The 26,895-nt window shown below is 42.3% G+C and overlaps 3 protein-coding genes across 3 annotated transcripts; 2 read left to right on the forward strand and 1 right to left on the reverse strand.

The window, feature by feature from the left end:
* Positions 1 to 304: 304 nt before the first annotated feature.
* On the forward strand, positions 305 to 5,134 carry wnt6a (wingless-type MMTV integration site family, member 6a). The gene is made up of 4 exons (XM_065240330.2): positions 305 to 735; positions 1,569 to 1,789; positions 3,939 to 4,264; positions 4,384 to 5,134. Exons 1-4 carry the CDS (start codon positions 659 to 661, stop codon positions 4,843 to 4,845), a joined length of 1,086 nt encoding a protein of 361 aa, XP_065096402.1. The 5' UTR covers positions 305 to 658; the 3' UTR covers positions 4,846 to 5,134.
* Positions 5,135 to 12,634: 7,500 nt separating this feature from the next.
* On the forward strand, positions 12,635 to 14,556 carry cdk5r2a (cyclin dependent kinase 5, regulatory subunit 2a (p39)). Its single transcript, XM_065240106.2, has one exon. The coding sequence runs from the start codon at positions 13,010 to 13,012 to the stop codon at positions 13,934 to 13,936; it is 927 nt and encodes a 308-aa protein (XP_065096178.1). The 5' UTR covers positions 12,635 to 13,009; the 3' UTR covers positions 13,937 to 14,556.
* Positions 14,557 to 20,270: 5,714 nt separating this feature from the next.
* On the reverse strand, positions 20,271 to 21,985 carry cryba2a (crystallin, beta A2a). The gene is made up of 4 exons (XM_065240329.1): positions 21,812 to 21,985; positions 21,536 to 21,677; positions 21,042 to 21,184; positions 20,271 to 20,939 (listed from the first exon to the last, which is right to left on the reverse strand). Exons 1-4 carry the CDS (start codon positions 21,970 to 21,972, stop codon positions 20,792 to 20,794), a joined length of 594 nt encoding a protein of 197 aa, XP_065096401.1. The 5' UTR covers positions 21,973 to 21,985; the 3' UTR covers positions 20,271 to 20,791.
* Positions 21,986 to 26,895: the final 4,910 nt, after the last annotated feature.

Genomic DNA, 26,895 nt, shown 5'->3' on the forward strand with positions numbered 1-26,895 from the left:
CATTCTGTTTGGCTTTCAAAGGCTTTAACAGACTGATAACACAGGATATACTGATATAGCTGGAGGGCCACGAAGATTGCCAAGGTCAACACAAGCACAGAACACTTTATGAAAAACATATCAAAAACGACAGTTGGACATCATAACACTAATTTAAATTTTAGGCCTGATAAAACCGAGAAACAAAACGAAATCAGTTTGGGAATCATTTCAAATTCCAAAGCAGATAGCTGATATAATCTGAATGAGTGTCACGCAGGGGTTTTGAGTTGTTTGTGTACGAACTCCTCAACTTTTTGACTTGACAGGGATGTTTCTGACTTTACGTCAACAGAGGTGGAATGCGCGCGTGCCAATAGATGATAATAAGATACGCGACTCCGTGTTGGGACCTACGTGGGATCTGTAAAGGCGAGCGCTGGAAGTATTCTCGTGTGATTCCCGTGTCAATTGTTTTGTCCAACTGGAATAACAGTATCTGGATTCAATAGCAGGAATAAAAGCAGATGCAATGTGCGCTTATAATAGCCTGTTTAGAATGCAATTTAAAATCGCGTCAAAACGCTTTCATGCGGTTCATCGGTAGAAATGATGCAGAACCCATGGACACGTCGGTGGGACACTTTCAGGTAAATTTAACCGGATCAAAATCCATTGGATGATGCACTCAGCGGAAAATCACATTATCTTGGTCCTTATTATCCTAAATACAACCCTTACACCTCTTCTACGAAGGTAAGCTAAAGTTTTTATCTGTAAAGTCTGATTTTCATATAGTCTGAATAGTTATGCACCATTCTTTGAAGTCATAAACGAGTTTAATCTAATTATCAAATGAAAATTACTATAGTGTTTACTATAGTTAATTGTATTATAGAATAGTTTTTAAACCTTACTTTATATTATAGTAATTATACTGTGGTAGTGTTTAAAACTTACTATGGTAAATACTTTACAATTCTGCAGTGCATATTATGTATGTTCTGCAGTAGCCTACACATAGAAGGCTATACTATAGTTTGTTTTCATGTGGTTTAATTCAAATTTTAATTCTTAAGTAGAGACCAATCTATGAGATTACATCTTGGCACAATAAACGTAAGAATTTATGACTTTGTAGCAGGTCAAACAGGCCTTTGTGAAAGAACTGGTTTGTGAAATGCACGCATTTTTAAGAAGGTGGGCACGGCTCACGTGTAAAAAGTTCTTTATCCCAGGAGATCAAAGCAGGGAGAAATAAAAAGAGAAAAACTGGATAGAGCGACAGAGAAAACTAATATGCATGAATTCACATACTGTTATTGTTATCTTTTATCATAAGCTAAATCTGATTATTGCATATTTAGGCTATGATTTGAAATGTAGTATTTTCAAATCAAAATCACATTTAGATTTCTGCAAACTATTGATATTATTTGAGACCAGCAGCTATTATCAGCGCATCAGCAAGAATAAGTGTGAAGTTTAATCTCTCTTTGCAGTTGCAGCATTTTCTTTAATTTATTTTCTGTCTTTTGGGGAAACATGCATATCTACTTGCCAATTTACCTGTTTCTCTTGCACCACAGGGTTAACGGCAACCCTTTAGTAATGGACCCCAATAGTATTTGTCGTAAGACCAGACCTCTTTTAGACAGACATGCTGACCTGTGCCAGTCTCAACCTGAGATCATTCAAGAGGCGGCAAAAGGTGCCAGGCTGGGCATGCGAGAATGCCAACATCAGTTTCACAATCATCACTGGAACTGCAGCAGCCAGAGCAGAAACCTGGCCAAAATTCTGCAACAAGGTGAGTATCACTACAAAAACTGCTAAAATCCATTTACACATTTAATACTCAACTACAGTAACTTTGAAAGCACAAAAGCGATTTCTTTATTATTACAGACCTTTTTAAAATTGGTAAAGCAAACGTAGAATTGGTATAAAAGTACTGGTTCATGAATTGGCGCACTTTAATATAATTTGCATAATAATAAGAATTTTGAAATAGTGTTTCATACACTGTAAAACAAAATGCAGCATAAAGTAAAAACAACTTGCTTTTTCAAGTCAATTCACCCTACTATTTTAAGTGTTGACCTGTGATAAGTTGACATAACTTATAAAACAAGCTAAAGTTGTTTAACTTAATTTGTTAAGTTAAAGTAACAAAAAATATTGATTTGAAAAAAATGCTTCATTTTTTTACGGTTTCACAGACAAGGCTTAGCTAAAGCCAAGGCTAGGTCTAAGTTAAATTAAGAGGTTTGAATGGATTGTTCAAAATGAAGTCCAAAAATGAAAATTCTGTCATCATTTACTCACTTTCATGTTGTACCAAACCTGGATACATTTCTTTGTTCTGACAAACACTAAGGAAGATATTTTGAGAAATGTTTGTAACCAAACTGTTCGTGGACCCCATTCACTTCATAGTAGGAAAAAGTATTCTATGGAAGTAAATGGGGTCCACGGACGGTTTGGTTACAAACATTTGTCAAAATATCTTCCTTTGTGTTCATCAGAACAAAGAAATGTATACAAGTTTGTAACAACATGAGTGAGTAAATGATGACAGAATTGTAATTTTTGGATGAACTATTCCTTTAAGCAACTTTTATAAACATGCCTTAGAAAAAGACGTTACTGGAGTGTATATTGACTCAATTCAACGACACTGGCATATTTTAAGACCTGTACGTGCAAGTTATTTTCAGTTGCGACGGCTCAAACATGTGTTTAAGTCACGTGTATTTACTATAAACTAAGCATTGTCTGTGAAACTTGGGGGATCATTTCCAAAACATCATTTCAAAACACAGTGGAAAAAGATGCAGTTTAGAGTAATCGGATTTGCTTTAATTCCCCAGAAAAAGAGTTTGCTTTTGTTTCTTTGGCTGTGTCTCAGGTCGAATGTTTCTCTGACTTGGCCTGAATTAAGTTTAATCATTGCTTAGTCACTGATTTATCAAGTATGTTTGTTTGTTAAAGGGATGTTTAGTTTATTTATACAGTAGTATGGATAGGATTCTTGGTTATATAGACCGTTGTATGATCTAAATGGCAGTGAAAGCCTCGTAATGTGATAGTGGCCGTTTCTCACTCCGAAGGTTGCAGCCTCCGTAGGTCGCATTTATAGGCTGCATACGTCTTATTTCAAAATATTAACAATTATAAAGTTAACTTTTATTCTTAGTTAATCTTAAATTGTTGTTATATACTTATGATTTGCGAATATAATGTTCAGTTAACTGCAATAAACCAGGCTTGATGACGTATGCAGCCTTAATATGCGACCTCCGGAGGCTGCATCCTTCGGATTGAGAGACGGCCAGTGTAATGAACTCTTTAACAATATGTAATGTTTCACGTTGCCATTAGAGGGCAATGTTGTTCTGTCAATGTGTGACCTGAGGGCCTATTTACTTCAGGACGTGCTGCTGTACATGACATTGTGGAGAACTGTGGATTTTACAAGTGGGTTTCTGTCTCGTAGTGCTTGTGTTACAATAACACCTGAGGTGAGATTTCTCACTGATGACAGAAATTTCATCTGTCATGGTTGCATACTTTCAATACCCGAATTGACAAGTTAAAGCTCACCAATTTGTCAGTTGGGATTGTGTACATGTACATTTGATGCCAAGAATGTGTGTCTTGGAAGAACTTCTTTCATATTAATTGGAAAAAAATGCACTTTTGGCAGTTCAGGCTGTATATAAGCAGGTCTGGACAACAGAGATGTGAAAGCAATGTGAATCTTTAAAATGAGTTATTGTTAATGTGGCAATTCCTTAGATAGGTGTTGTTAGAAGTGGGAGGAAGGATTTACACTCGATCCAAATGCCAGGCATAGAGATTACAATCATACATGATTTGGTCTCCATACAAAGCATTTTTTTATAATCTTTCTCCCCTTTTCTAAGTTAAAACATGTTTTATGAATTTGTCCTTAGATATCCGGGAAACTGCGTTTGTGTATGCCATCACAGCTGCCGGGATAATGCATGCAGTAACACAAGCCTGCAGCCAGGGAGAGCTGCCACAGTGTGGCTGTGTGACCCTTCAAAGTTCCAATGAACCTCATCGTGACTCTCCGGCAGAGGAGATAAACAATCTGACTTCACCTGCCCTATATGGAGACTGGAAATGGGAGGGCTGTGGAGATGATGTGGACTTTGGCTATAAAAAGTCTCATCTGTTTATGAATGCCATGAAGCGAAAAGGCAGAAGTGATATCAGGACTCTTATTGACCTGCATAACAATGAAGCAGGAAGGCAGGTACAGTAAGAAGGATGTTCATTTATAATGTTCTTGCCTCTTATATATATAGGTACTGTAAACTTAAGCCTAAAGCGTTTTCTGAAAAACCCTCTTTTTTGTCTTATGTGTGCTTGCAGGCCGTACAGATACAAATGCGTATGGAGTGTAAATGTCATGGCCTTTCTGGTTCCTGCACTCTTCGCAGCTGCTGGAGAAAGATGCCTCTCTTCCGTCAAGTTGGTGACCACCTCATGCAGAAATTCCATACTGCTGTCCGCGTGATGGGAGGGAATGATGGTAAATCGCTTGTTTCCGTCAATGTGGATACTCCAGCCCTGGATGCAGACTTCCTGATTTATTCAGCCGAGTCACCTGACTTCTGCCAGGCCAATCAAAGGACGGGTGCCGAGGGCACGCAGGGTCGTGTGTGTAATAGCACAGGAACAGGGCCGGGAGGCTGTGACAGACTGTGCTGTGGAAGAGGATTTGTAGATTACAGTATGGGATATGAAGAAAACTGTTTGTGTCAGTTTCTCTGGTGCTGCGTGGTTCAGTGCCAAAGATGTTCGGTGAGAAAGGATGTCAGCATCTGCTTGTAAAACACACCTACTGGGGTCAACCACTATGCCGCCGAGCTCAGTTCCAACTCTGGGACACACATGAACTAGTTATTTAAAATCTTCAGGGTTGAACTGGTATTTCTCTGCAGAAAGGAGTGTTTAATTAGGGTTGAGATTAAACTTTGCCAGACCAGACAGTCTGGAGCAAGACTTGACACCCCTGCCCAGAGGGAGTTCCAGAAAGCTGGTTATGTTTTGAATTTAAAAATGTCTCTTAATGTATTCCCAGTGTGCGTGCATTAATTTTTGGTTACCAGTAGGAGGTGGACTGAACGTCTCGGTTACTATCGTAACCTCGGTTCCCTGAGAGAACGTGAACGAGACATTGCGTCAGTTAGCTGACGCTATGGGATTGATCCTTCAATCACGATAACCCTGAAGCCTTATTGCACAACGCCAGTGCAGTTGAAACTCGCGCTGGCCAATGACGCTCAAGACGGCAAAAGAGGGCGTGGCCTTCTCACTATAATAGCAGCCGTCCTGAGCGAATATCTTCAGTAAAAACGACTGAACGAGCGTACAGCCTACGAAGCCGTGAGCACGGCAGCTAACGCAATGTCTCGTTCACGTTCTCTCAGGGAACCGAGGTTACGATAGTAACCGAGACGTTCCCTGTCGAGAACGTTCTCTCGACATTGCGTCAGTTAGCTGACGCTATGGGAGATTGTATAGAACCGCGCCGTGCATACGGCAAGATAGGCCAAGCATAACGAAGCAAACAGCATGCAACAATCTCAATGACCAGCCGATAGCGGCATATCGTACTAATCACCAGCCAAAAACCATAACAGGGCCAGTAGCGTACTAGCGTAACACCACATTAAGCGGGTAAGAAGTAAACGCTAAAGAATTAACAACATACCTAGCGAGCGGACGGCGTCCGGCGCACAAGTTGTAGAAGTGTTTAGATCATTGGACTAGCGGCGGTGAACACAGCACTCTTGCAGTCACCTGTTGACATCCCCAAACGGCGGACGAGGTCCGGCGTTGAAGTTTGTAGAAAATAATCCACATGCAATATTCATATGACTCAGCATCCAGCGAGCGGGTGATTTCCGGCGTCCGGAATGCAAGTGATAATCCGCAAAAACCAATACATGGTGGTATTCTCGTAGTGAATAAACCGAATACTCAGCGAGCGAGCAGCGTCCGGCGCTAAGGTATTCTCAAGTTGGCGTCGCAGTAGCGCCGCCCCTTACACACGACCTGATAGAAACCATCAGGTATGTCAGGCACTGGAGGTGGAGGCATTGTTTACCGAAAGCACTCGGGAGGCCAATGAGGAGACATCCAGATTATAAAACCTAGCAAAGGTGTTCTGAGACGACCAGCCAGCAGCCAAGCATAAATCCTGAATAGATGCGCCTTTATACCAAGCCCATGACGATGCAATAGCTCTCGTAGAATGGGCTCTAATATTCAAAGGGCATCGCACTCCTTGGCTAGAGTATGCCAGTGAAATAGCATCAACCACCCAGTGCGAAAGTCTTTGCTTGGAAACTGGGCGTCCTTTGGTGCTGCCTCCAAAACAAACAAACAGCTGTTCCGCTGCCCGGAACGGTGCCGAGCGATCAATATAAGCTTTTAGCGCTCTTACCGGGCAAAGCTCCCTCTGGACGATCGCGTTAGTAGTCGCCGCGTCATCCGAGGAGAAGGCGGGGATAGAAATAACCTGCGCTCTAAATGGCGTGGATAGCGATTTAGGCACATAACCCGCTTTGGGTTTCAACGTGACATTACAGTCTCCTGGTCCAAATTGTAAGCATTCAGCGTTCACAGAGAGAGCATGCAGATCTCCTATGCGCTTAGCTGAAGCCAAAGCCAGCAGAAGCACAGTTTTTAGAGAAAGCTCCTTCAAACCTACCGTTAGAATAGGCTCAAACGGAGGAAGAGTTAGTGCTTTCAGGACCAAGGCCAGGTCCCAAGACGGTACGGTGGGAGGGCGAGAAGGTCTGAGGCGCCGTGCACCCCGTAAAAACTTCGTTATGAGCTCGTGTTTGCCCACCGAGCGCCCCCCAATATTAGCATGAAAAGCTGCGATAGCAGCAACATACACTTTAAGGGTGGAGGGCATGCTTCCCGTATCCATTCTGTGCTGTAGAAAGGATAGAATAGCTGACACGGAGCAGTTCACCGGGTCAAACTCTTTTTCTTTGCACCACGCAGCGAATACCGACCACTTAAGGGCATATAACCGTCTTGTAGCGGGGGCACGCGACTGCATCAGCGTATCGAGCACACTCTGTGGCAGCGCCGCGTCTGTCAGCGGTTCCCACACACCTTCCACGCGTGAAGTTTCCACTTCTCGGGGCTGGGGTGCCAGATTGATCCGTTCGCCTGAGAGAGCAGGTCTCGTCTCAACGGGATCGGCCACGGGGGAGCCGTTGACAGTTCCAACAGCTCGGGAAACCACGGCTGGTTCGGCCAGTACGGGGCGATTAGTGTCACTGTTGCTTTTTCCTCTCTGATCTTGTGTAAAACTGACGGCAGCAGTTTTATGGGGGGAAACGCATATTTGCTGGCTCTCGGCCACGGCAACGACAGCGCTTCTCCGCCCAGAGGAGAGCTCGTCAACGAGAAGAACAGCGGGCAGTGTGTGTTTTCCTCGGACGCAAACAGATCCACTTCTGCTTTCCCGAACTGACTCCAGATCAGCTCGATAGATAGGGGGTTCAATCTCCATTCCCCTTGGGGAATGCCGTTCCTCGACAGCATATCCGCTCCGCAGTTCATGCTGCCCGGTACATGCGTCGCTTTTATTGAAAGGAGATGACGATCCGCCCACAACAGTATCGCTTCTGCCTGCCTGAACAGCGGCCTGGAGCGCACTCCTCCCTGGCGATTTATGTATGAAACCACCGTAGTGTTGTCCGTCCGGACAAGAACATGATGGCCCCCGATCAGCGTCGCGAAGCTCTGCAGTGCTAAAAAGACGGCTTTGAGCTCTAGACGGTTTATATGCCATAACCGCTCCGACTCCGGCCAGGAGCCCGAAGCCGGGACGCCATCGCACAGGGCTCCCCAGCCCGTTAACGACGCGTCCGTTGTGACTACTTTCCGTCTCGTAACCAGCCCGAGTGGGGCACCCCCGCTGAACAGGTTGGGATCGAACCAGGGTCTCAGCGCTCGCATACATCCGTTCGTAACTGTAATGCGCGCTCGTCCCGATATCCACGCCCTGTTGGGCACTCTGGATCGTAACCATAGTTGCAACGGGCGCATATATAGCAGACCGAGTGGGCAAACCGGTGAGGCTGCCGCCATCAAGCCTAAAAGTCTCTGAAACCGTTTCAGTGGCACAGTGCCTCCGTGGCTGAATACATTCAGAGCAGACGTCAGATCCCGTTTGCGCTCCTCTGATAAGAAAGCCTTCATTGAGACTGAGTCGAGACGCACGCCTAGAAACGCGATCTCCTGCGTTGGAGATAGAGCGCTCTTCTGCAAATTCACACGTAGACCGAGGCTGTCTAAATGCGAAAGTACTGCGTCCCTGTGGCTGATGAGCACCTCTCTGGATTGTGCTAAAATCAGCCAATCGTCCAAATAATTCAGGATGCGAATGCCGCTCGCTCTCAGCGGGGACAGCGCCACGTCTATACATTTCGTGAATGTGCGCGGGGCGAGCGCCAGACCGAACGGGAGGACCGTGAACTGGTATGCAGCATCCTTGAATGCAAATCTCAGAAAGCGCCTGTGGTGCGGGGCGATCTGAATGTGAAAATAAGCATCCTTTAGGTCCACTGAAATAAACCAGTCCCCGGGCCGAATGTGGGCGAGGATCTGTTTCAGTGTAGTCATTTTGAAAGCACGTTTGTGTAATGCTTTGTTGATTTGTCTCAAATCCAAGATCGGTCTGAGACCGCCGTCTTTTTTCGGGACGACAAAGTACCGGCTGTAAAAACCGCTCTCTCTCTCTTGCATCGGAACTGACTCTATCGCTTGTTTGGCGAGGAGATTGCAGATTTCCTGATACAAAATCGACTCGTCCTGAGCCCGGACCGTTGACGCTATCACGCCGTTGAAACGGGGAGGTCTGCGTCGAAACTGTAGAGAATATCCTTTCTGAATAATGTTCAGCATCCATTCCGATATGTTGGGAATGGCACGCCATGCATCTAAGCGCAGTGATAGCGGTTGAATGACAGGATGACCTGACCGCTCGTTGCCGCCGAGCGTCTCGTGCGTGACGGGTAGCTCGGTTCTGGGGGGCTGCGCGTTGCTCGCCGGATCGCTGCTCGGGGGCGAGTGACCCAGCGGGACTAATGAAGACCTCTCCGCTCTGTGCAGCGTGTGTGTTACGGGCACAAGAGAGGACGGCCGGGGGGCGGCTGACGCCGCGATAGACAACGGGCTTTTGTGCGGCTCGCTGAGACCGTGCATTAACCCTTCCCGTCCCCGCTTTCTCTGCGACCCGCGCGTCGCGGGGGGGTTCGAAAGCAGGGAGGGTGCGCTGTGCGTGTCTATATGAGGGTGGGAGCTGCCCTGGGGCGAGCGACCCGAAACCAGATAAGGAGGAAAACGCTCTTTTTGTGAAAAAGTAACATTTTTTATTGCATTCAACACAAAAACATTTAAAGAGACAGTCTCTGCGTCGCCCGCAACAGCCAGGGGGACGCTTGACGAGACTTTCGTTCTCTTGGCGGCGGGCTCGCCGCTCGGCGTTCTCTCTCTCACACCGCTCACGTCAGGAACGCGGCTTTGCTCCGGACTGCGGTCCCCCTGGACCCGGTTTCTTGCGACGCTTCCTGGTGGATTCGTGCCAGGGGCTCTTGTGACGCACCACCGGTTCAGGTCTCACTGTCGGGGGCGTCGCCGCGGGGGGTTGCGCTGCCGGCCGGCGTGGCGCAGACTCGGAGCGGTGTCTCGGCGGCGGCGGTCCCGCCGGCGCATGAGACATAGGGCGGCGAGGAAGAAAGTGACTCATGGCTTTAGAACTCTTCACCGCCTCCGAGAATCGCTCCGTGATGGTACCCACGGCGTCACCGAACAGGCCAGATGGGGAAACGGGAGCGTTAAGCAGCGTCTTCCTGTCGGCCTCCTTGAGATCTGTGAGATTTAACCACAGCTGGCGCTGCATCACCACCATGAAGCCCATGCTGCGTCCGATAGCCTGCGCCGACTTTTTGGTGGCTTTCAGCGCGAAGTCCGTTGCCGCCCTCAGATCCCTGAAGGTACTCAGGTCCGTGCTGCCCTCGTCCAGCGCCTTTAGAGCCCGCGCCTGGAAAATCTGGAGGACCGCCATGGTGTGTAGCGACGACAGAGCCTCCCCTGACGCGGCGTAGGCTTTATCAGCCAGGTGCGCCGTCATGCGGCACGCCTTAGAGGGTAGTGAAGCCTCACCACCCAAGGAGGAGGACGACGGGCAGAGATGGGCCGCCACGGCTTCCTCGACGGGGGGGATATGCAGGTATCCACGAGCCTCCGCCCCGTCCACTTTAGAAAACAGCTCAGACCCGCCGGCGCGAGCGCGGACGCCCTGGGGGGTCGCCCACGCTTTGGTGACCTCATCGTGCAGGTCTGGGAGGAAAGGGGCACTTTTCCTCGGAGCGGCGGCGCGGCGGCCCGAGTCAAAGTACCACGAATCGAGCTTGCTCCTTTGGGGTTCTTGCGGGGAACTCCACTCGATCTCTAAATCCTGCACGGCCTTAGAGAGAATGCGCACCAGCTCTTCGTGAAAGGAGGGGGGGTGGGCGTCAGCCTCCGACGCGGCAGGCGGAGATTGGTCCCAATCTCCGTCAGACGCCGTCAGTGACATTTCATCCTCCTCTGCGGGGACCCCAAAGGAGACAGACTCGGCAGCTCCCGGTTCAGGACGCAGGCTCTCGGCGACGAACTGAACCGGAGAGCGACGGGGAGGGGAAGCGCGGCGTTCCGGCACGCGCTCGCTCTCCGTCGGTGGCTGAGCCCCCACCAGCGGCACCTTGGCGGCAGTGGGAGGCTGCAGCGAGGAGCTTTCGAGAGCGATGTTGAGCCGAGTCCTGAGCACCCTCATTGTGAGCTCATCACAATGAGGGCACTCCGACCCAACCAACGCCGTCTCTGCGTGGAGAAGCCCCAGACATACTATACACAGTTTGTGCGAATCGGGCGGGTCGATAGGACCTCCGCACCGTGAGCACATTCGCGACATCTGGATCGCTAAGAGGGACGTCCGTCTTATCCGCGTACTCAACAGATGTCTTCGTTGCAGGGTAAAACTTGCTCGTGAAGGAGAAAATACTGAAGATATTCGCTCAGGACGGCTGCTATTATAGTGAGAAGGCCACGCCCTCTTTTGCCGTCTTGAGCGTCATTGGCCAGCGCGAGTTTCAACTGCACTGGCGTTGTGCAATAAGGCTTCAGGGTTATCGTGATTGAAGGATCAATCCCATAGCGTCAGCTAACTGACGCAATGTCGAGAGAACGTTCTCGACAGGGAACTAACTATAAAGTGTTTTGGAACTGACATGATCAGGGTGAGCAAATTTGTTTTAATCAACCAAAAGATCAGGGTTTCACTGACAGTAGGTTAACAGGTTTCTGGAATACACCTAAAGGGGATAAAATTGGACAGTGCCCATAGTGGATCCTTAAGGTAGAGCATGGGTATGCTTTTAATGTGCATATAAGCGTCATCTTTGCAAACTGAAGCAGTGGTATTTGCCAAAATTATTTTTTAAAAGTATAACTGGTAACTGCAACCAAATACTGAGTGATGTCCATAAATCATATGTGAGGCTGACTCATTACCTCATTCTGCCACCTGCTGGTGTATTGCCACTAAATGTAGTTAAGTTTGATTTGATTTACCCATTTAATTTTCGTGAACATTTAAAACTAATCTTGGAATTTGAAGAAAACCTAAGACAAAAAAATACTCAAACACAAACTAATTGAGACCTATGTGGTCATTTTATTGGTCTCTGGAGGCGACTGTCACTGTCCAAGGTGCTGAACTCTTAAACGATAGTTGCCACTTAAACCAACTAGCAAGGATTCAGTCATTATACACAACTGATTTCATCATTTGTTGTTACAAATGTTTCTCAACCTATTTTCGTATTGAACCTATAAAAACATTTGTACTACACATATTCTGAATCATATGCATCACTTTGTTGTAACAAGAAAACATGTTCTGCTTGTGTAAAAATAAATGTCCACAAGGTGGAGCATAATCATGGCTCTTCAATGCTGCAAAAGTGTTTGATGCTACCGTGCACCTGTAACACTAATGGCTTTAATAACCTACTAATTTTGATGTTATACTAACATATTTAACAAAAATAAAAATGGAGGGAGGTAAATCTTTGAAATGGTTTGTTTTGAAATGTGAATGTGAAATACATGTTTTCCTGTTACATAATTCTCCGTTTAGGTCTTTCTGTTTTTCTTTTGCTTTCTGTACATCAAAGAAAAAGGAATAGGTACTGGCTCTCATCGGTCAGGCCATGTTAAACATGTTAATTTGAAGATACGTTATTTTCTATTGAGTTAAATCCCAAAATACACTTCGAACCTTTTGATAAAAATAGAGACTCTCTCTCTCTCTCTCTCTCTCTCTCTCTCTCTCTCTCACACACACACACACACACACACACACACACACACACACACACACACACACACACACACACACACACACACACACACACACACACACACACACACACACACACACACACACACACACACACACACACACACACACACACTCATAAAGTGTGTGCACAAATGTTTTTCAAGCATCTCTGGTTGGTGAAACTAGCCATCATTTTTTCACATCGCATCAGGATTGGCAGATGGTGGAGGCTTATCCCGGTTTACAGGTCTGTACCTCTAGTTGTTTTTTTTTTTGCCTGGCTACACGTTACAAGTCCTGCCCATTGCTCCCGCTGTCTGAGGCTGCGCGCTCAGTGGGATGCAGAAGGAGTGGCGGAGTGCGCGCGCGTGTGACTGAAGCAAGCTTCGCTTATTGCATAGGTACCCTAACCTATTCAACCAAACATCTGTTTCCCCACTGTACATCCAGTGGTCAAGCTAAAAAGATAAATGGACGTGAACCTGTGACTTTTAAATCGCACCTCCCCGAGGCAGTTAACGGGACGAAAGGCGAGACAGCGCATTCCGAAGGGCCGGTGGGTGTTGGTCGTCCGTAGAAAAGATGGGCACAGTCCTCTCTATTTCTCCAACGTCCAGGAAAGGTGGGATTTTGGATGAGAAAACGGATGGGGCGAGCGGCAAGACCGAGAAGAGTCTGAAGCGCCATTCGGTGCTTATATCGGCTCTGACGTGGAAGCGGCTGGTCGCTGCCTCGGCCAAGAAAAAGAGTGCCAAGAAAGTAAACCCGAACCCGCCCGTTTCTCAGAACAGTAACCCAGTGGACCAGCTAAACACCGAAAATCTTAAGAAATCTCAGTCAGGGTCCGAGCGCAAAACGAAGTCCGGACCGCTCGCCGTACCAGTCCCCACCGTACCGGATAAAAGCCTTCGACCCAACCCAACCCAGAACGCATCCCAGAACGGAAAACAGCTCCTGCCAGTGCAAAGACAACCTAGCAGTCGCTCGATTATCTCCCCTAGAAGGGTCATCGTCCAAGCCTCAACCGGAGAGCTCCTTCGCTGCCTGAGTGAGTTCATGTGCAGGAGGTGCTACAAACTCAAAGAGCTGAGCCCGAATGAGATCATCCTGTGGTTCCGAAACGTTGACCGATCGCTGCTCATCCAAGGTTGGCAAGACCAGGGTTTCATCACTCCTGCCAACCTGGTGTTCGTGTACCTGCTCTGCAGGGAAGCGGTGACCGAGGATATTTCCAGCGAGTACGAGCTGCAGGCCACCTTTCTCACCTGCCTGTACTTGGCTTATTCATATATGGGCAACGAGATTTCGTACCCGCTCAAGCCCTTCCTGGTGGAGACCAACAAGGAGGTGTTTTGGGAGCGCTCCCTGCGGATCATTGATAAAATGAGTGCAAAAATGCTGCAGATCAACTCCGACCCGCACTTCTTCACCGAGGTTTTCCAAGACCTCAAAAACGAGGGCGGCTCGGGTGACACGAACGGAAGATGGAATAATAACCTGGACCGCTAAACATTTGGCTCGTTTTCACAAGGAGAGAGATGCTCTCTAATATCTCTCCATATGCCCTTGCTCAAAGGGTGAAATGAATGTAAGGCCCGACGGGTGAAGAGTGTTGCACTCATGTTGCCGGTTTAAGGAAACGGACAGTGGGTTTACGCCTCACCTCCGTGAGAGGGGGTTTAGGATATTACATGTGTATAGTTCAACCTTCACGACGCAGTGAATGTCACGAGCGCGGTCTAGGGTTTCTTCATAGTTTACTTAATGCATGCTTAAACTATTCTACTCGTATCATCATCATTGTGGTTTTTGAAGAAGAAGAAAAAATAACGCTATCTGGTGCCAGGCTACAGTGAGATGTGTATATTATTATAGCTTGTGCGTCAGTGTCCGGGTTTTATTTTTCTATCAGTTTCAGAAACGATGTTGTCACCGACGCTGCGCTGTCCAGGGTTCTGGCCTGCAACAGACACTTTCCTCTTGTCCCCTGTGGCGCCTGATGCTATCTATCTGAACGTTGAATGTACTGTTTTACAACAAAACGAATCTCTACCGTCATATGTGCCAATTGTCATAGTATAAAACGTAATGTTTTATATTGTATATTTGAAAATATATGAATACAAATACTCAGACTCTTTGCCACTTCTTTATTGTTTTTGGTGTCAGAGGAGGAATGAACGATCGATGCATCGGGTCGTGAGTTCTTTATTGATTTTGGCTATTTCACAAAAGCCCAAATGATCTTGGATTTGCTGACTCTGCCAAACGCCGACAATACGTTTTTATTGCATGTAGATAACAACCACAGACGTAGAGTAGATGCATTTCTTAATATTATTTGCTTATTAGATCAGGTTAACCCGAAGTTACATTTTATTAAGGCATTAAGAACCACAAGCAACAGTGTATAAAGATAGCTCGCTCACATGAGCAACTGGTGGTATTAACATTATATTCACATTGTAATATACATTTAGTTTGCAGCTATATTTAAATAGCCTGATAATGATTTGGCGCGTAAAATCGTGATTACGTCGCCCTGTGAACATGGATGCCTATTCATACAAAACGGTCGCTAGCCGTGGTGCTGAACCTCGCCTCTGCATTATTTTCATTCTGTATCACAATCATGTGGAGATACGGGTAATGTTTGGTAACTACCAAGTGCATTTCTGCGAAATATGTGGGAACCTTGAACTTGCTTGATTGTTTGAAAAACCAGGGCATGACTATCACGTGCACCACGTTTTAAAGGTTACGGTAAATTAAAAATCAATACTCTGGTCTTTCGGTTTAAAATGAATTTCTCGTAATCAAAACATCAGAACAAAGTAAAATGTATGATTTGATTACTTGAGTGAGCAATTAATTTGTATGATTTTGAACAGAATCTGATATTTGGGGGGGGGGGATTTTATTAGATACATATTTTATTAAAGATGGCCCGCTCCTAAATAATATATATATATATATATATATATATATATATATATATATATATATATATATATATATATATATATATATATATATATATATATATATATTTAAATGGTGTTTTATTGGCTGTATGATTAAAACAAAATTAACATCCCGAAAAATATTTAAGGTTAGGCCTATATGGAGAAGGATAAGAAAAAAATAGTTCTCTTCAGGACATCTAAGTAGGCTATAGGACACTGACACTGTTCACTTGCTCCAGTCGGTACAGGTAGTCCTCAAGAGACACTTTTTGGCATTGTGAAAATAGCCTCAGGGGTGCATGAGTCATTGAGCGAGTAAGAAGCAGCTGGTTTGAAACGAGAGAACCCCTAGATTTGTGAATAAAACACGTGGGTCGGCAGTTCGAACATTTGATTGGCTGGATTTTGGTGCAGTCTGATAGAAGTGTCATTGTGACGGAAGGCTGCAGAACCGGCCGCTAGTCGGGCCATAGGAATTCTGCGGGCACATTCCGCTCCGTCTCTATGGCAACGGCTATATTAGTAAAGGGTATGATCCAGATCCGAGCGTAGGCTGAGAAAAGCGCATGGACAGATGCGGGGTCTCTCTAAGGACCGCTGTCCTAATATGAAACGGGCCGCCCAGAGTAAAAATAATTACAAAAATGAAATAAACGCATAATGAAACCAAATAACGCTATTGATGTAATGATGTAGGATAAAATGCAGACATGTTTTTTAAACAATATATGGGAACCGAATGATATTCATTAATGCATCAGGAAACCTTAATTAGGAAACGTTATTTGTGAATGAACCTTCACTAAAAGCTATTCTTCTAAGTAACCCGTGCTGGTTGTAGGCTACTGTATATGCTGAAGCAGACGGATGCAGATGTAGGAATGCGGTTGCCGTGGAAACGCCAGCAGCAGGATGCGAGACACAGGGACCACAGACATAGAAAGGACGAAGCTGAAAATGAATAATTTACGATATTCCTTTCAGTTTTCTATTTTTACCAGAGATTACTGTCTCTAGAGAAATCCATTACCACGATGGACAGATGTACTACTGTGTTCTTCCAACCTCTTTTTGAAATATTTATATTTGGTGAAACACAAACACATACGTTGATTGTCGAAAGGCAACACACCTGTAAGCATGTAAGTGTATTATTAGGTTGTACCATGATGCAATTTATCAAGTTACATGTGATAAAAATACAAATATAGCTTACACTTTTTTGGAGTTTATTTTAAAATTACTTTTAAGTTTAAATTAACTTTGTTCATTATGAACTCTATGTTTACCATATACTGCACTTATTCTCTGTCACTATAGGCTATATTAGCCGGGCTAATCTTGGCTGTAGGATTATTTTATGCTCCCTGTGTTGTGCAGCTAACCTCTCTGAGACAGCTAAATGCAAAATAATTAATCCACAGTCTATGAAAACATATGGTACAGTCAAAGGGTACTGAATGGTAGTGACAGATTTATTCCTGAAAAGTAATCTTTTAAAACTTTTTACATTCAACAGATAAAACTTTATTGATAATAGTTTTGGGTATATGGACAGATCTGATTTTTTTAATTAGAAGACTTTAAAAAATTAATAATAAAATTAAAGGAAATTGGAGGAGCTGGTTCAGCTGAGATCTATTGCCCTCTTTCCTCTGTATGACTGTGATTCATTTATATTAATAATAAGCTATTGTTATGATAAATGTGTTTATGTAAAATAAACATTCAGGCAATGATGATCGTTTTCATGCAAGAGTAATTTTGCCTTGACACATCGTTTATGAAATGTCTCCAAAGACTTCCAACAAAAACAACTCACCCACACAATGGTTAGGTAATTTTAAAGAGGGGGTGTTATCAATGCCGCTTTGATGATTTCATATAAACATCTTGATGAAAAAACAGAGATATCATTATAGACCAGCAGCTTTGAAACGTTTAATTTTTGTAATGCAGTGATATTGATCACGAATGATATCAGGATCGTCTAACAACGGCTCTTTCTCCTCAGTGGATCTACTGTATCTAATCTGGTGCAGGTGACACTGGTATAATAAAGCCACTGTCCTAAACCGTGGTTGACCTAGCACCAAGTACAGTACTCTAAAATGTGTAACAAAATGACAGGTGATTATGTGTTTTTGATTTTCCTTGTGCCATCCGGAAATAAGCAGATCATCCTGGAGCTCTCTGTGAAGAGGTTCAATGGGGATTATAGCTTGTTCCTTTCCACTCAAAGGGTGCAATTATGAATAAAGTCTCAGAGCTGAGAGATATGATTATATAAGCCCTGAACACAAGCTCACTCAGCACCTTCAGGATTCTGCTTGTGTGTAAAGGGCAAGTCATGGCAATGCAAGGTGTTGCATATGTCTTCATAGGGGAAGATCTTATCACATACTTTTTGGTAGGTTACAAAACAGATTTTTTATTAGAAAATACTAAAATAAAGTGACCAGACCCTATGCCAAACAAAAATCATATTGAATGTGACAGCGAATAGCAACACTGGTATCAATTTTATTTGTAAAGCAAAGTGAAGGGCTGAAATGACACAATATCAACAAGGAATGATTCATGTGGGGTCATCACTGCTGCTGCCTTCGCCTGAGTGTTGCCATGGTAGCCAGCAGTGGAACTAACAGCAGAGTAAGAAAGAGTGAGAGATAGGAAGGAGCAGGAAGAAGGGGGGGGGGGGTCGTCTGGTACTGTTCAAACAAGGAAACAGAATATTACAGAACAGAACATGGTACACTCTGATCTGAGAACACGAGTGGGGAGAACTGAATAATACATAACACAGAAAAACAGATTCGGCTGAGTATGTTTGTGTAGGGGTGGTGGGAGGTAGGCATGAAAGGGAAGGTGTGAAAAGTTGTTTACACTTGATTTAACTCTCTGGGTATATTTAACATTTCGACAGGTGCAGTGCAAAAGCCTCATTATGTACTATATGACCACAAGTATCTAGACACTCTATTTTAAATAATGTGTTTGGCTAGTGATAAACAAATCTTTATCCTATTACATACAATTATATTTTAGAGATTTTTGTCCAAAATGACATTATTTGGAGTCAATGAAAAATTGACTGGTGTGGAAGTATTTGACTGGCCTGCACAAAGGTCAGACTTGAAACTTTAACATCCTTAGGACTGGATCGCTTACAATTCAGCCAATAACATTGATAAGTGATGGTCTTGTGTCCTGGAAAACACTGATTTCAAAGCATGGCAAAAAGCAGCCTACTCTTTTAGAAAGACTCCCCCCCCCCATTTTTGAAACAATTATCACATTGTCATTTTGTGAGCTTGTGATGTCCAGCATATTTTACAATCACCTGACATTTTACAATTACAATAAAAAACTGACTTAGACTACGCTGTGTGAATGTATTTAGGATTTTATACACCTGTCTGCAAATGATTTAGCGGCAAATGATTTAGGGAACACATTTCTTTAGTAATCGACCAATGCAGGTCGCAGTGGGTCCCCAACCCTGTTTCTGGACAACACCTGTCCTGCATATTTGAGCTCTAACGCCAATCTGAACCTGCTAATCAAGTTGTTCAGGGCTACCTAAAATTAGGGGCAGGTGTGTTGGAATAAGGTTGTAACTAAAATATGTAGAACAGATGCCCTCCAGGAACAGGGTTGGATACCCATGTCGCAGAGATTCAGGGCGCCATCGTGTGGCAACATTGTCCGTTTCTCAATGGGAAGGCTGCAGCCTTCCGATTGATAAACAGCCATTATAGAAAATGTATTAATTTTCTTTTTTTACTGCATGCACTGGTATATCCAAATTATTATTAACATTCGCTATTAAAATAGTTTTAAACCTAGATTATTCTGTTTTATCAATATATCCTATATTCTTGTTTAAAATGAGCACAGATAAACAATTACATAATAATATACATTCTATTAAAATATATACTTAAATATATGATTGATAGCCTATATAAAGTTGACATAAAAATACAACATAAAACTTTATATATTAATTTAGTATTAAACCAATTAACTCAACCAGCAGAGGGCGTTATATGACCATCTCTACTTTATCCAACTCATTACAGTTGAGAAGTCACGTTCAAAAATACTGCTTTTGTTAGACTTTTGTCGTGCTGTATCGAAGCCAGTGTAGTTGTGCTTTAATCAAAACTATTTTAATATTTTTCTTATATTTTTGGTTTTAATTTTTATATAGCCTAACTTATGGAAGGTTTTGTTTTAAATGAATGAACATCAACTATATTTAAGGATAATGTTGTTTCTAATCTATTATGATTTTGTTTCTAATCGAGTCGCTTGTTTTGAAGTGTTTATAGAAGTCAGGACCGCGGACAGCGATAAATTGCCGCCACAAAATGATCAGAGCGCATGTAAAACAAACAAAAAAATGCTGAATTGATGAAAATGGCGAATAAAACTAAACAACAAAGCTGTGTCGTCATGAAGAATATTTGATCAGCAAAAGAAAACGACAGAAACACTCATTTGTCAACCATGATTCCGTGCTGTTTATTGAAAAGAAAATACAATCCGACAAGAACAATAAACATTCTATTAAGAAAAATTTAAAATGAAACTAAAAATGTCTACTCTTAAAAGTTGTGTTAACAATATTTTTTTGTTTTTATAACAAACGCTCTGCTGCCCTAGAGTACAGCAGGGATGACGTAACCCCGGAAGTTAGCAGGACATCCTTCGTAATATTCGCAGAAAATAAACTCTGTGTTTAACAAAAGTTTATGACACTTACACGTTTTGACCAACACGTTAATCTTCACAGATAAATACAAATTTTATGATTTTTAAAGTCTAAATGCGTTTATATTAGAAATATAAAACGCCGATTTTTTTTTTTTTTACTTAAAAGTGAATAAAAGTTGAGTTCATATGTGAAGACTAACTTGTTGGACAAAACGCATAAGTGTCATAAACTTTTGTTAAACACAGAGCTTATTTTTTGCGATAATCCAAACGTCTATGGGAAATGAATGGGCTTTACTGCGAATTAACTCATGTCCCGCTAACTTCCGGCGTCAATCGGTTTGTTCGTTTTCTTTAAGCCCTGCGCAGACCGATCGGATCATGACATCAAAGTTTCGCTCGAAACTGTTTTCGAAGCGCTCTCGCGTTACTTTGATGTCATACACCGAGCGGTATGCGCAGCGCAGCATGATTTCAAACTTATCTCATCTTTAATTGTGCTAAAATTAAAATCTCCAGTCTTTAATGAGCAAACGTTAAATTTCCTGGTTTGCTAAATCAAAGGAATGACGACAAGCACACTATTTGAAAAAGCGTTTATTGCCCACTTTGTCTCATGTAATATAATGCTGTCACTTGATACTTAGTAGCCAATAGGGAAAGGGAGGAGGCGAGCTTAGTGCTGAATTCGTCGGATTGATTGGATCTGATTGCTGTGAGCCTGGGTGCCGAACTCATTATAGTTCCTGTATTCACCTTGACGTCTCTCTCTCTCAAAAATATACTGGTATCCACGGTAACCTGGAAACTGGTAGCCCACCCACCTGCCGTACACGTACAAAGGTGAGATGAAGAAGCGCATGTTAGTGCTGAGAAAAAGCTATGTGCAGTTATATGGGATAAATTAAAGGCAAATGTAGACTTACGCTCCAGAGTTGACTTTGATAGAAGGAACCTCCTTACTGCACCAGCCCATGGCTTGAAGAGAGGGGTAGTCATCACATATCTCAAACTTGCGTCCCGTCATGTCCTGACACTCGTACAGGGTAATTTTACTGTCACTGTGGTTCTAAAGGTGAAAGTGGACAAAAGATACCAAGTTATTTTCTTTAACGCTGTGCGGATGTACTGCATATACACTTTTTTTTTTTTAATAAAGAACAACTTATTCATTCATTTAAAAGATGTGTATAAAATTAGATGTTTCAGATTTAAAGCGTTTAAATAATATATTTTTAGTTTTAACAATATTAAAGTAAAAGTCTCTGAAATCAAGTCCAACGGTGCAAATAAGCAATTTGTAAAGGTTAGATCAAATAGAAATTGACCCTTACGGTAACAATTGCACGCTACCGCTTTCTACAATGTGTCCTGTAAATGAAATTCAATTAAATGAGGCACTTGGATGCATTTAACTCACAGCGCATTTGATCGGTCTGAAGGAAAGCAGGTGCTCAGTGCGGTAGCTGCTGTTTCCACTCCAGGCCTGGTAGCAGGGATAATCTCCCTTCTCCAGGATGAACTGCTGACCCTGAAACTCTGGGTACTCATAACCCACCCAGCTGCAAAGACAATCAGTTTAGATACAGTAAATTATGATTTTATCTCACAAAAAACAGCAATGTCCTGCAAAGCAGACACCGAATTATCCTGAAATACAAACATATTTCTTTTCAGCTATTGCACACACACTTACGGGCCGTTGTCCACCTTGATTGAGCGGATCTTTTGGAAATCCCTGTCCAGAATATTCGGGCACTCCAACGTGAACTCACAGCGCTTGCCTTGGAAATTCTCCTCCTCCCACACTGTGATCCTCCACTGCCCCCTCTGATCCATCTGCTCTCGCTGATTCATGATGGCCACCTGTCTGCCCAACTACAGACCCCATTAAGAAACATGGTTAAAATCACCTGTCCTCACCTGACAGATCTCAAGATATACCCTTAGCAACATTCATGAGCCAACCTTTGACCTGGTGTAGCCTTTACAACAAGTTAGCACCAAAATTTCTATAAAAGTACTAAATTTTGTTCTGTTAGGCCAGTCCAGATTGAACTGGTAAAAGGGTGCCTGTCCGCTACGGTATTTGCATACTGATGCCCTTCTTTACTGTACTAATAGAGCCAGATGACATCAATAGTTTGCATGGATAATAGGGACCCCGTGAATCCAGTAATGACTGAAGACACTCAGTTCAGAGCCATTTAGCAACCTCACTGCCCATGGTACTGTGCCTACAGTCCACGGAACGGTTCACAGGGTCTCTATTTCTCATAATTCATCAAGTCTCAACATAACTGATCATGGTGTTTGTCCATTCTCACGACTAAATCCGCTTTTGCCTGTCATGACGTTTCATTTGATAATTTTGGTAGCTCGGCTGTATACTCACATGTAACGTCGGCGTAATCAACATTGGGACTTGCTCGGCTGTGGGGTGTTTATATAGCCGCTGTTGCTGCAGAATGTGCAAGGGGACTGCCAGCTCAGCAGCATGTGTCAAAAGAGAGCTTAAGTCCGGCTATTGTGTAAAGGGGCTTCAGTTTTCTGACTCATCAAAAATCAATGCCCATCCATACCTTCCAACACACAGCAGCATGCAATCTGAAAGCCCTCACAATGTTTCCTGGGAGCAGATTCAAAGAGAATTTTCCAGAAATGGCAATCAGAGAATTCAGAGAATTGATGCTTTCCGATTATTGTTCCCACTTTACTTCTTATGAGTTTAATGTTTTTAGGAGATCTCAACCAAGCAATCAATTCGAGCTTCAAGGAAATTACAATAACCATATTAAAACTATTCTGTTTATTATTACAGGAAAACTATATAGCATCCATGTTGCCGAATCCTCTTAAAGCTTCTGGAACGTGATGCACTATTGTTGGAGTCTAAATGATTGCCTAGTTTAAAAATTGCCATCTTTTGTGGTGGTACCATCACTTGATGACTTTAATTGTAAAAGTGTTTTTAAAGCAACACTATAGGCTCTTTATCTGATTTTTAGGAATAGTCAGACATGAATGTTTCATGTCAGCTGTGCTCAACGGTTGAGATTGCCAAAAAAGTATCTAAAACAGGGGTCTCTAACATCAGTGGATAAAACAATCTGGAGGGCTTTTTTGATATAGTCTACTCAAAACGTTTTGGTTTTACTTGTTGATTTTATTTTATTTTATTTTACTTGTTGATATATTTTATCATTGTTTAAAATGTTTACATACGTAAACCAACCCAAGCTTATATAAAAAATATATTATAAATACATTTTTACAATTAAGACCCGTGGTACCCGTGGCACCATGTTGGAGACCCCTGCTCTAGTAAAGCACAAAAGCTGCCATCAGGGCAGTACCCTTATACCTAAAGGGTGCATATTAGTACGTAAAAGGTACATATTGTTCCCTGAATAGTATACATATTAGGACTTTTTTAAAGGCACTGTCCCGGTGACAGCTTTAGCTGGCAGCTGTGGTTGGTTCCGTAACCTTCCATAAAATATACAGGAAACACACAACTCTACAGTTAAAACTGAAAAAGTGGTGGCAAAATGTTATGTATTACAGCAAATCAATGTTTATTTTACATTTCTTAAAGGAGTAGTCCACTTTAAAGATGGAGCCCATTGACCTACCATAGTATTTTTATGTCCTACTATGAAAAGTCAATGGACCCCATCTTTAAAGTGGACTGTTCCATTAACTTTATATTTCACAGCAAGACTTTAAATGTTTTACATTTTTTTACCCTGGAGAACCCAATAACCCTTCTCTTAGCATCAATTAAGATTGGCCAAATTTGGGGTTAAATGCATATTTTCACTGATAACTAAACATTTAAAACAAAATATAAAAAATAGTTTTTTACTAAATGTTAAAGATTTTTTTTTAATTTGTAACTTATAAATTTAACTAAATTTAATGTAAAAGTATTTATTTTTTTAACTGTATTCTCATGCTATACATTATAAAGATTTGCACTGCACAAATATGATAATACATATCTTTCACTTTTAAAAAACTGGACATTTTACAATAATTTTCAATAAAATGAAATTGGGATGTCGTCCTACAGTTTTTCTTTGTTTATGTGAAGGTTTTATTTAAAAATATAATTTTTGTTTTATAACATTGTATCATAATTTCCTGTTAAAATTACAAACGATTTTACATTGTTCACATGTTTTATTTTCATAAGCGGTAGTAGGGTAAGAAGACTGAACATTGATTGTTTATGTCCTTGCTTAAAAACAGATTTTTTTAACCAAAAATGATACAGATTGCAGCTTTAATAATACAAACTTATTAAAAGTATTAATTATATCACAAAACAAAAAAAATAATATAATATTAAAAAAAAAAAATAATAATTATATAATATGCATTGTTATCAGTTTCTCTAATGTGCTGATGAAAAACACTGGTACTGATATGTTACAATATAGCATAGCATTTACTGATATATAGCTAAATCAATTGTTAAGTAAACAGAGTTTAAGTTCAATGATTATCGGAAACGTGAAATATGAGTATCTGTGTTGCTACACATGTATCAAACTTTATTTATTCATGAATAGTGTAAAGATACAAATAAGAGTTTTGTGGGTGTCGGTCTCTTTAAAAGCTGTGAGAGTGTGGAGCCGTCGAGCTCAGTGAAGGCCTCGGGGCTGATCACATCTCACCCTGAATCACTACGACCTTCATTTCACAGTAAAATGAGTCCATTTACATCACAGCCCGACCTAGTCTTTCTGACTCACAGATAACGATTCAAAGTAGCACGGCCCTGTGAACCAGTTCAAGATAAACTGCTTTGGTACGTTTTGTGGTAAAATTTTCAACATTACCATATGAAAACATAGCATGTATACAAACACTCGTATTACACTGACTTGGTCACACACCCTGAATGTAATATACTGTTTGGAGTCCCGCTCAGTGTTCCAACAAGACCATCACCTGCTTCTCACTTCTCTATCCATTCAGCCATCAGATAGAACAAACAGGTACTGTTTACACATCTGCCCCCACTCCTGCTGTCTGTGTGCTGCTACACCCTATACCTGTATGTGTGTGTGTGTGTGATGAATGTTTATTAGTGAGTCGGTTTAGTATGCAAGCGGCTAGGGTGCGTTTGTGTGTGTGTCTTTCATAAATCCATCTGTTCCATGGTAACCTCTCTTTCTGTGCCTCTGAACCGGCATTAACATCCTCGTGTTGTCAGGTAAGCTCTGGAAAACAAGATGACGCACATATTCAGGGCTGTTAACCAGTCACCTGGCCTTGGTTCCACGTTTGTCTGAAGGTGTCGAAGTCTATGCATAATGTTCACTATACAGATGCACAGTTACATCAATTTCACTGCCAAATTTTGAATTTGCATTCATTTTAAAGATTACATCTTATATGTAAATGCAGCAGACAGGGAAGTTGCAGCGTAGATATGTGCACCGGAAGGGAAATTTTACAAAAATACAATAGACAAACAAGCTTTTATTGTTATAAGTATTGTATATAAGTAAGTAATATGTGCTTCGTTCGAAGTATACATTTTAAAACCAGAGCTTATTTCAGCCGGTAGTACAATGCTGAGGGCCAAAAACCACCTGCCACATGTTCACCGGCTCCATGGAAACTAATCCTCCGCTGTGTGTGAAAAACGGGTCCTGACAGCTCGAACTCAGACATCTGCATCACTATCAAATTTGCTGTGACTCTCTCTTTCTCTCTCTGACTCTTTGTGTGGTCTGTGTTTTTTTAGTGTTTGTTTGCATTCGGGTGTTTGTTTTACTATGCGTGCATATTTGAACGTTTGTGTACCAGGTGTGAGTGTTTGTTGCATCCAGGTGTATTGTAAAAATGTTATATTTTATACTATAGTGATGTATACATTTATGGAAGTGTACGTGTTCTTGTGCTTTATAGGTGTGTTAATGTTTGTTCATGACACACATCAATAAACAGCTCAAACAGAGAGGCCTCTAAATTGCTTTGGGCATATTAAATGTTGACCTCAATATTGCTCACACTAATTGGTGATATGATGGATACTTCTGACCAATCAGGCTGTGAGACGGCCTAAAGGCACTTGCATATTTCATTAGGGGTATTGTACAGATCTTTGGCCGAAACACATGGCCCCTGCAATCATCACCAGAGCAGAACATAAAATTCAGATCTAATAATTTCCTTCTGATTTAACATCTGCTACAAACAATAATGCACCATTTTTAGTTTAACTACTTTTATTGGTATAACCATCTATTTAATACAAGCAATGCATTATATAAAAGAAAGTGAAAAGATGTGTTTTTTAAACGTATGTATCTCATCATAATCCATCTGTATGGTAAAAACATGGACGAATGTACTGCTGACCTGAGAACATTGACTAATGTTGAATGGCATTAAGTGTGTTGTCCAGAAAAGCAGGTAGTGAATGGTCATTTATTTGAATGAATTTGACTCAAGATAAGAACAGATGGTCAGGCTGATGGAGAGAATCTAAACTCATATAGTTAATGTTTTACCTGTTACCTATTAGTACAGATTAGCCATTACCTTCTCAGCCCATCAAATTCTCCACTGACTTTTGGGTTTCTATAGTAACCATATACCTTTGCAATTACTGGGCTGGATTATGTGTGATAACTCAACTTACAAACAATGAGTAGTATTTTATGAGGAATAAAATGACATCAATATTGCAAGTTATTGCATGACACAAGTTTATGATTATTGTGCCTTTATTATAAACCAGTTTGGAAGAGAGGAAGTACA

The sequence above is a fragment of the Paramisgurnus dabryanus genome, chromosome 7 (assembly GCF_030506205.2).
Source record: "Paramisgurnus dabryanus chromosome 7, PD_genome_1.1, whole genome shotgun sequence".
NCBI classification, from domain to species: domain Eukaryota; kingdom Metazoa; phylum Chordata; class Actinopteri; order Cypriniformes; family Cobitidae; genus Paramisgurnus; species Paramisgurnus dabryanus.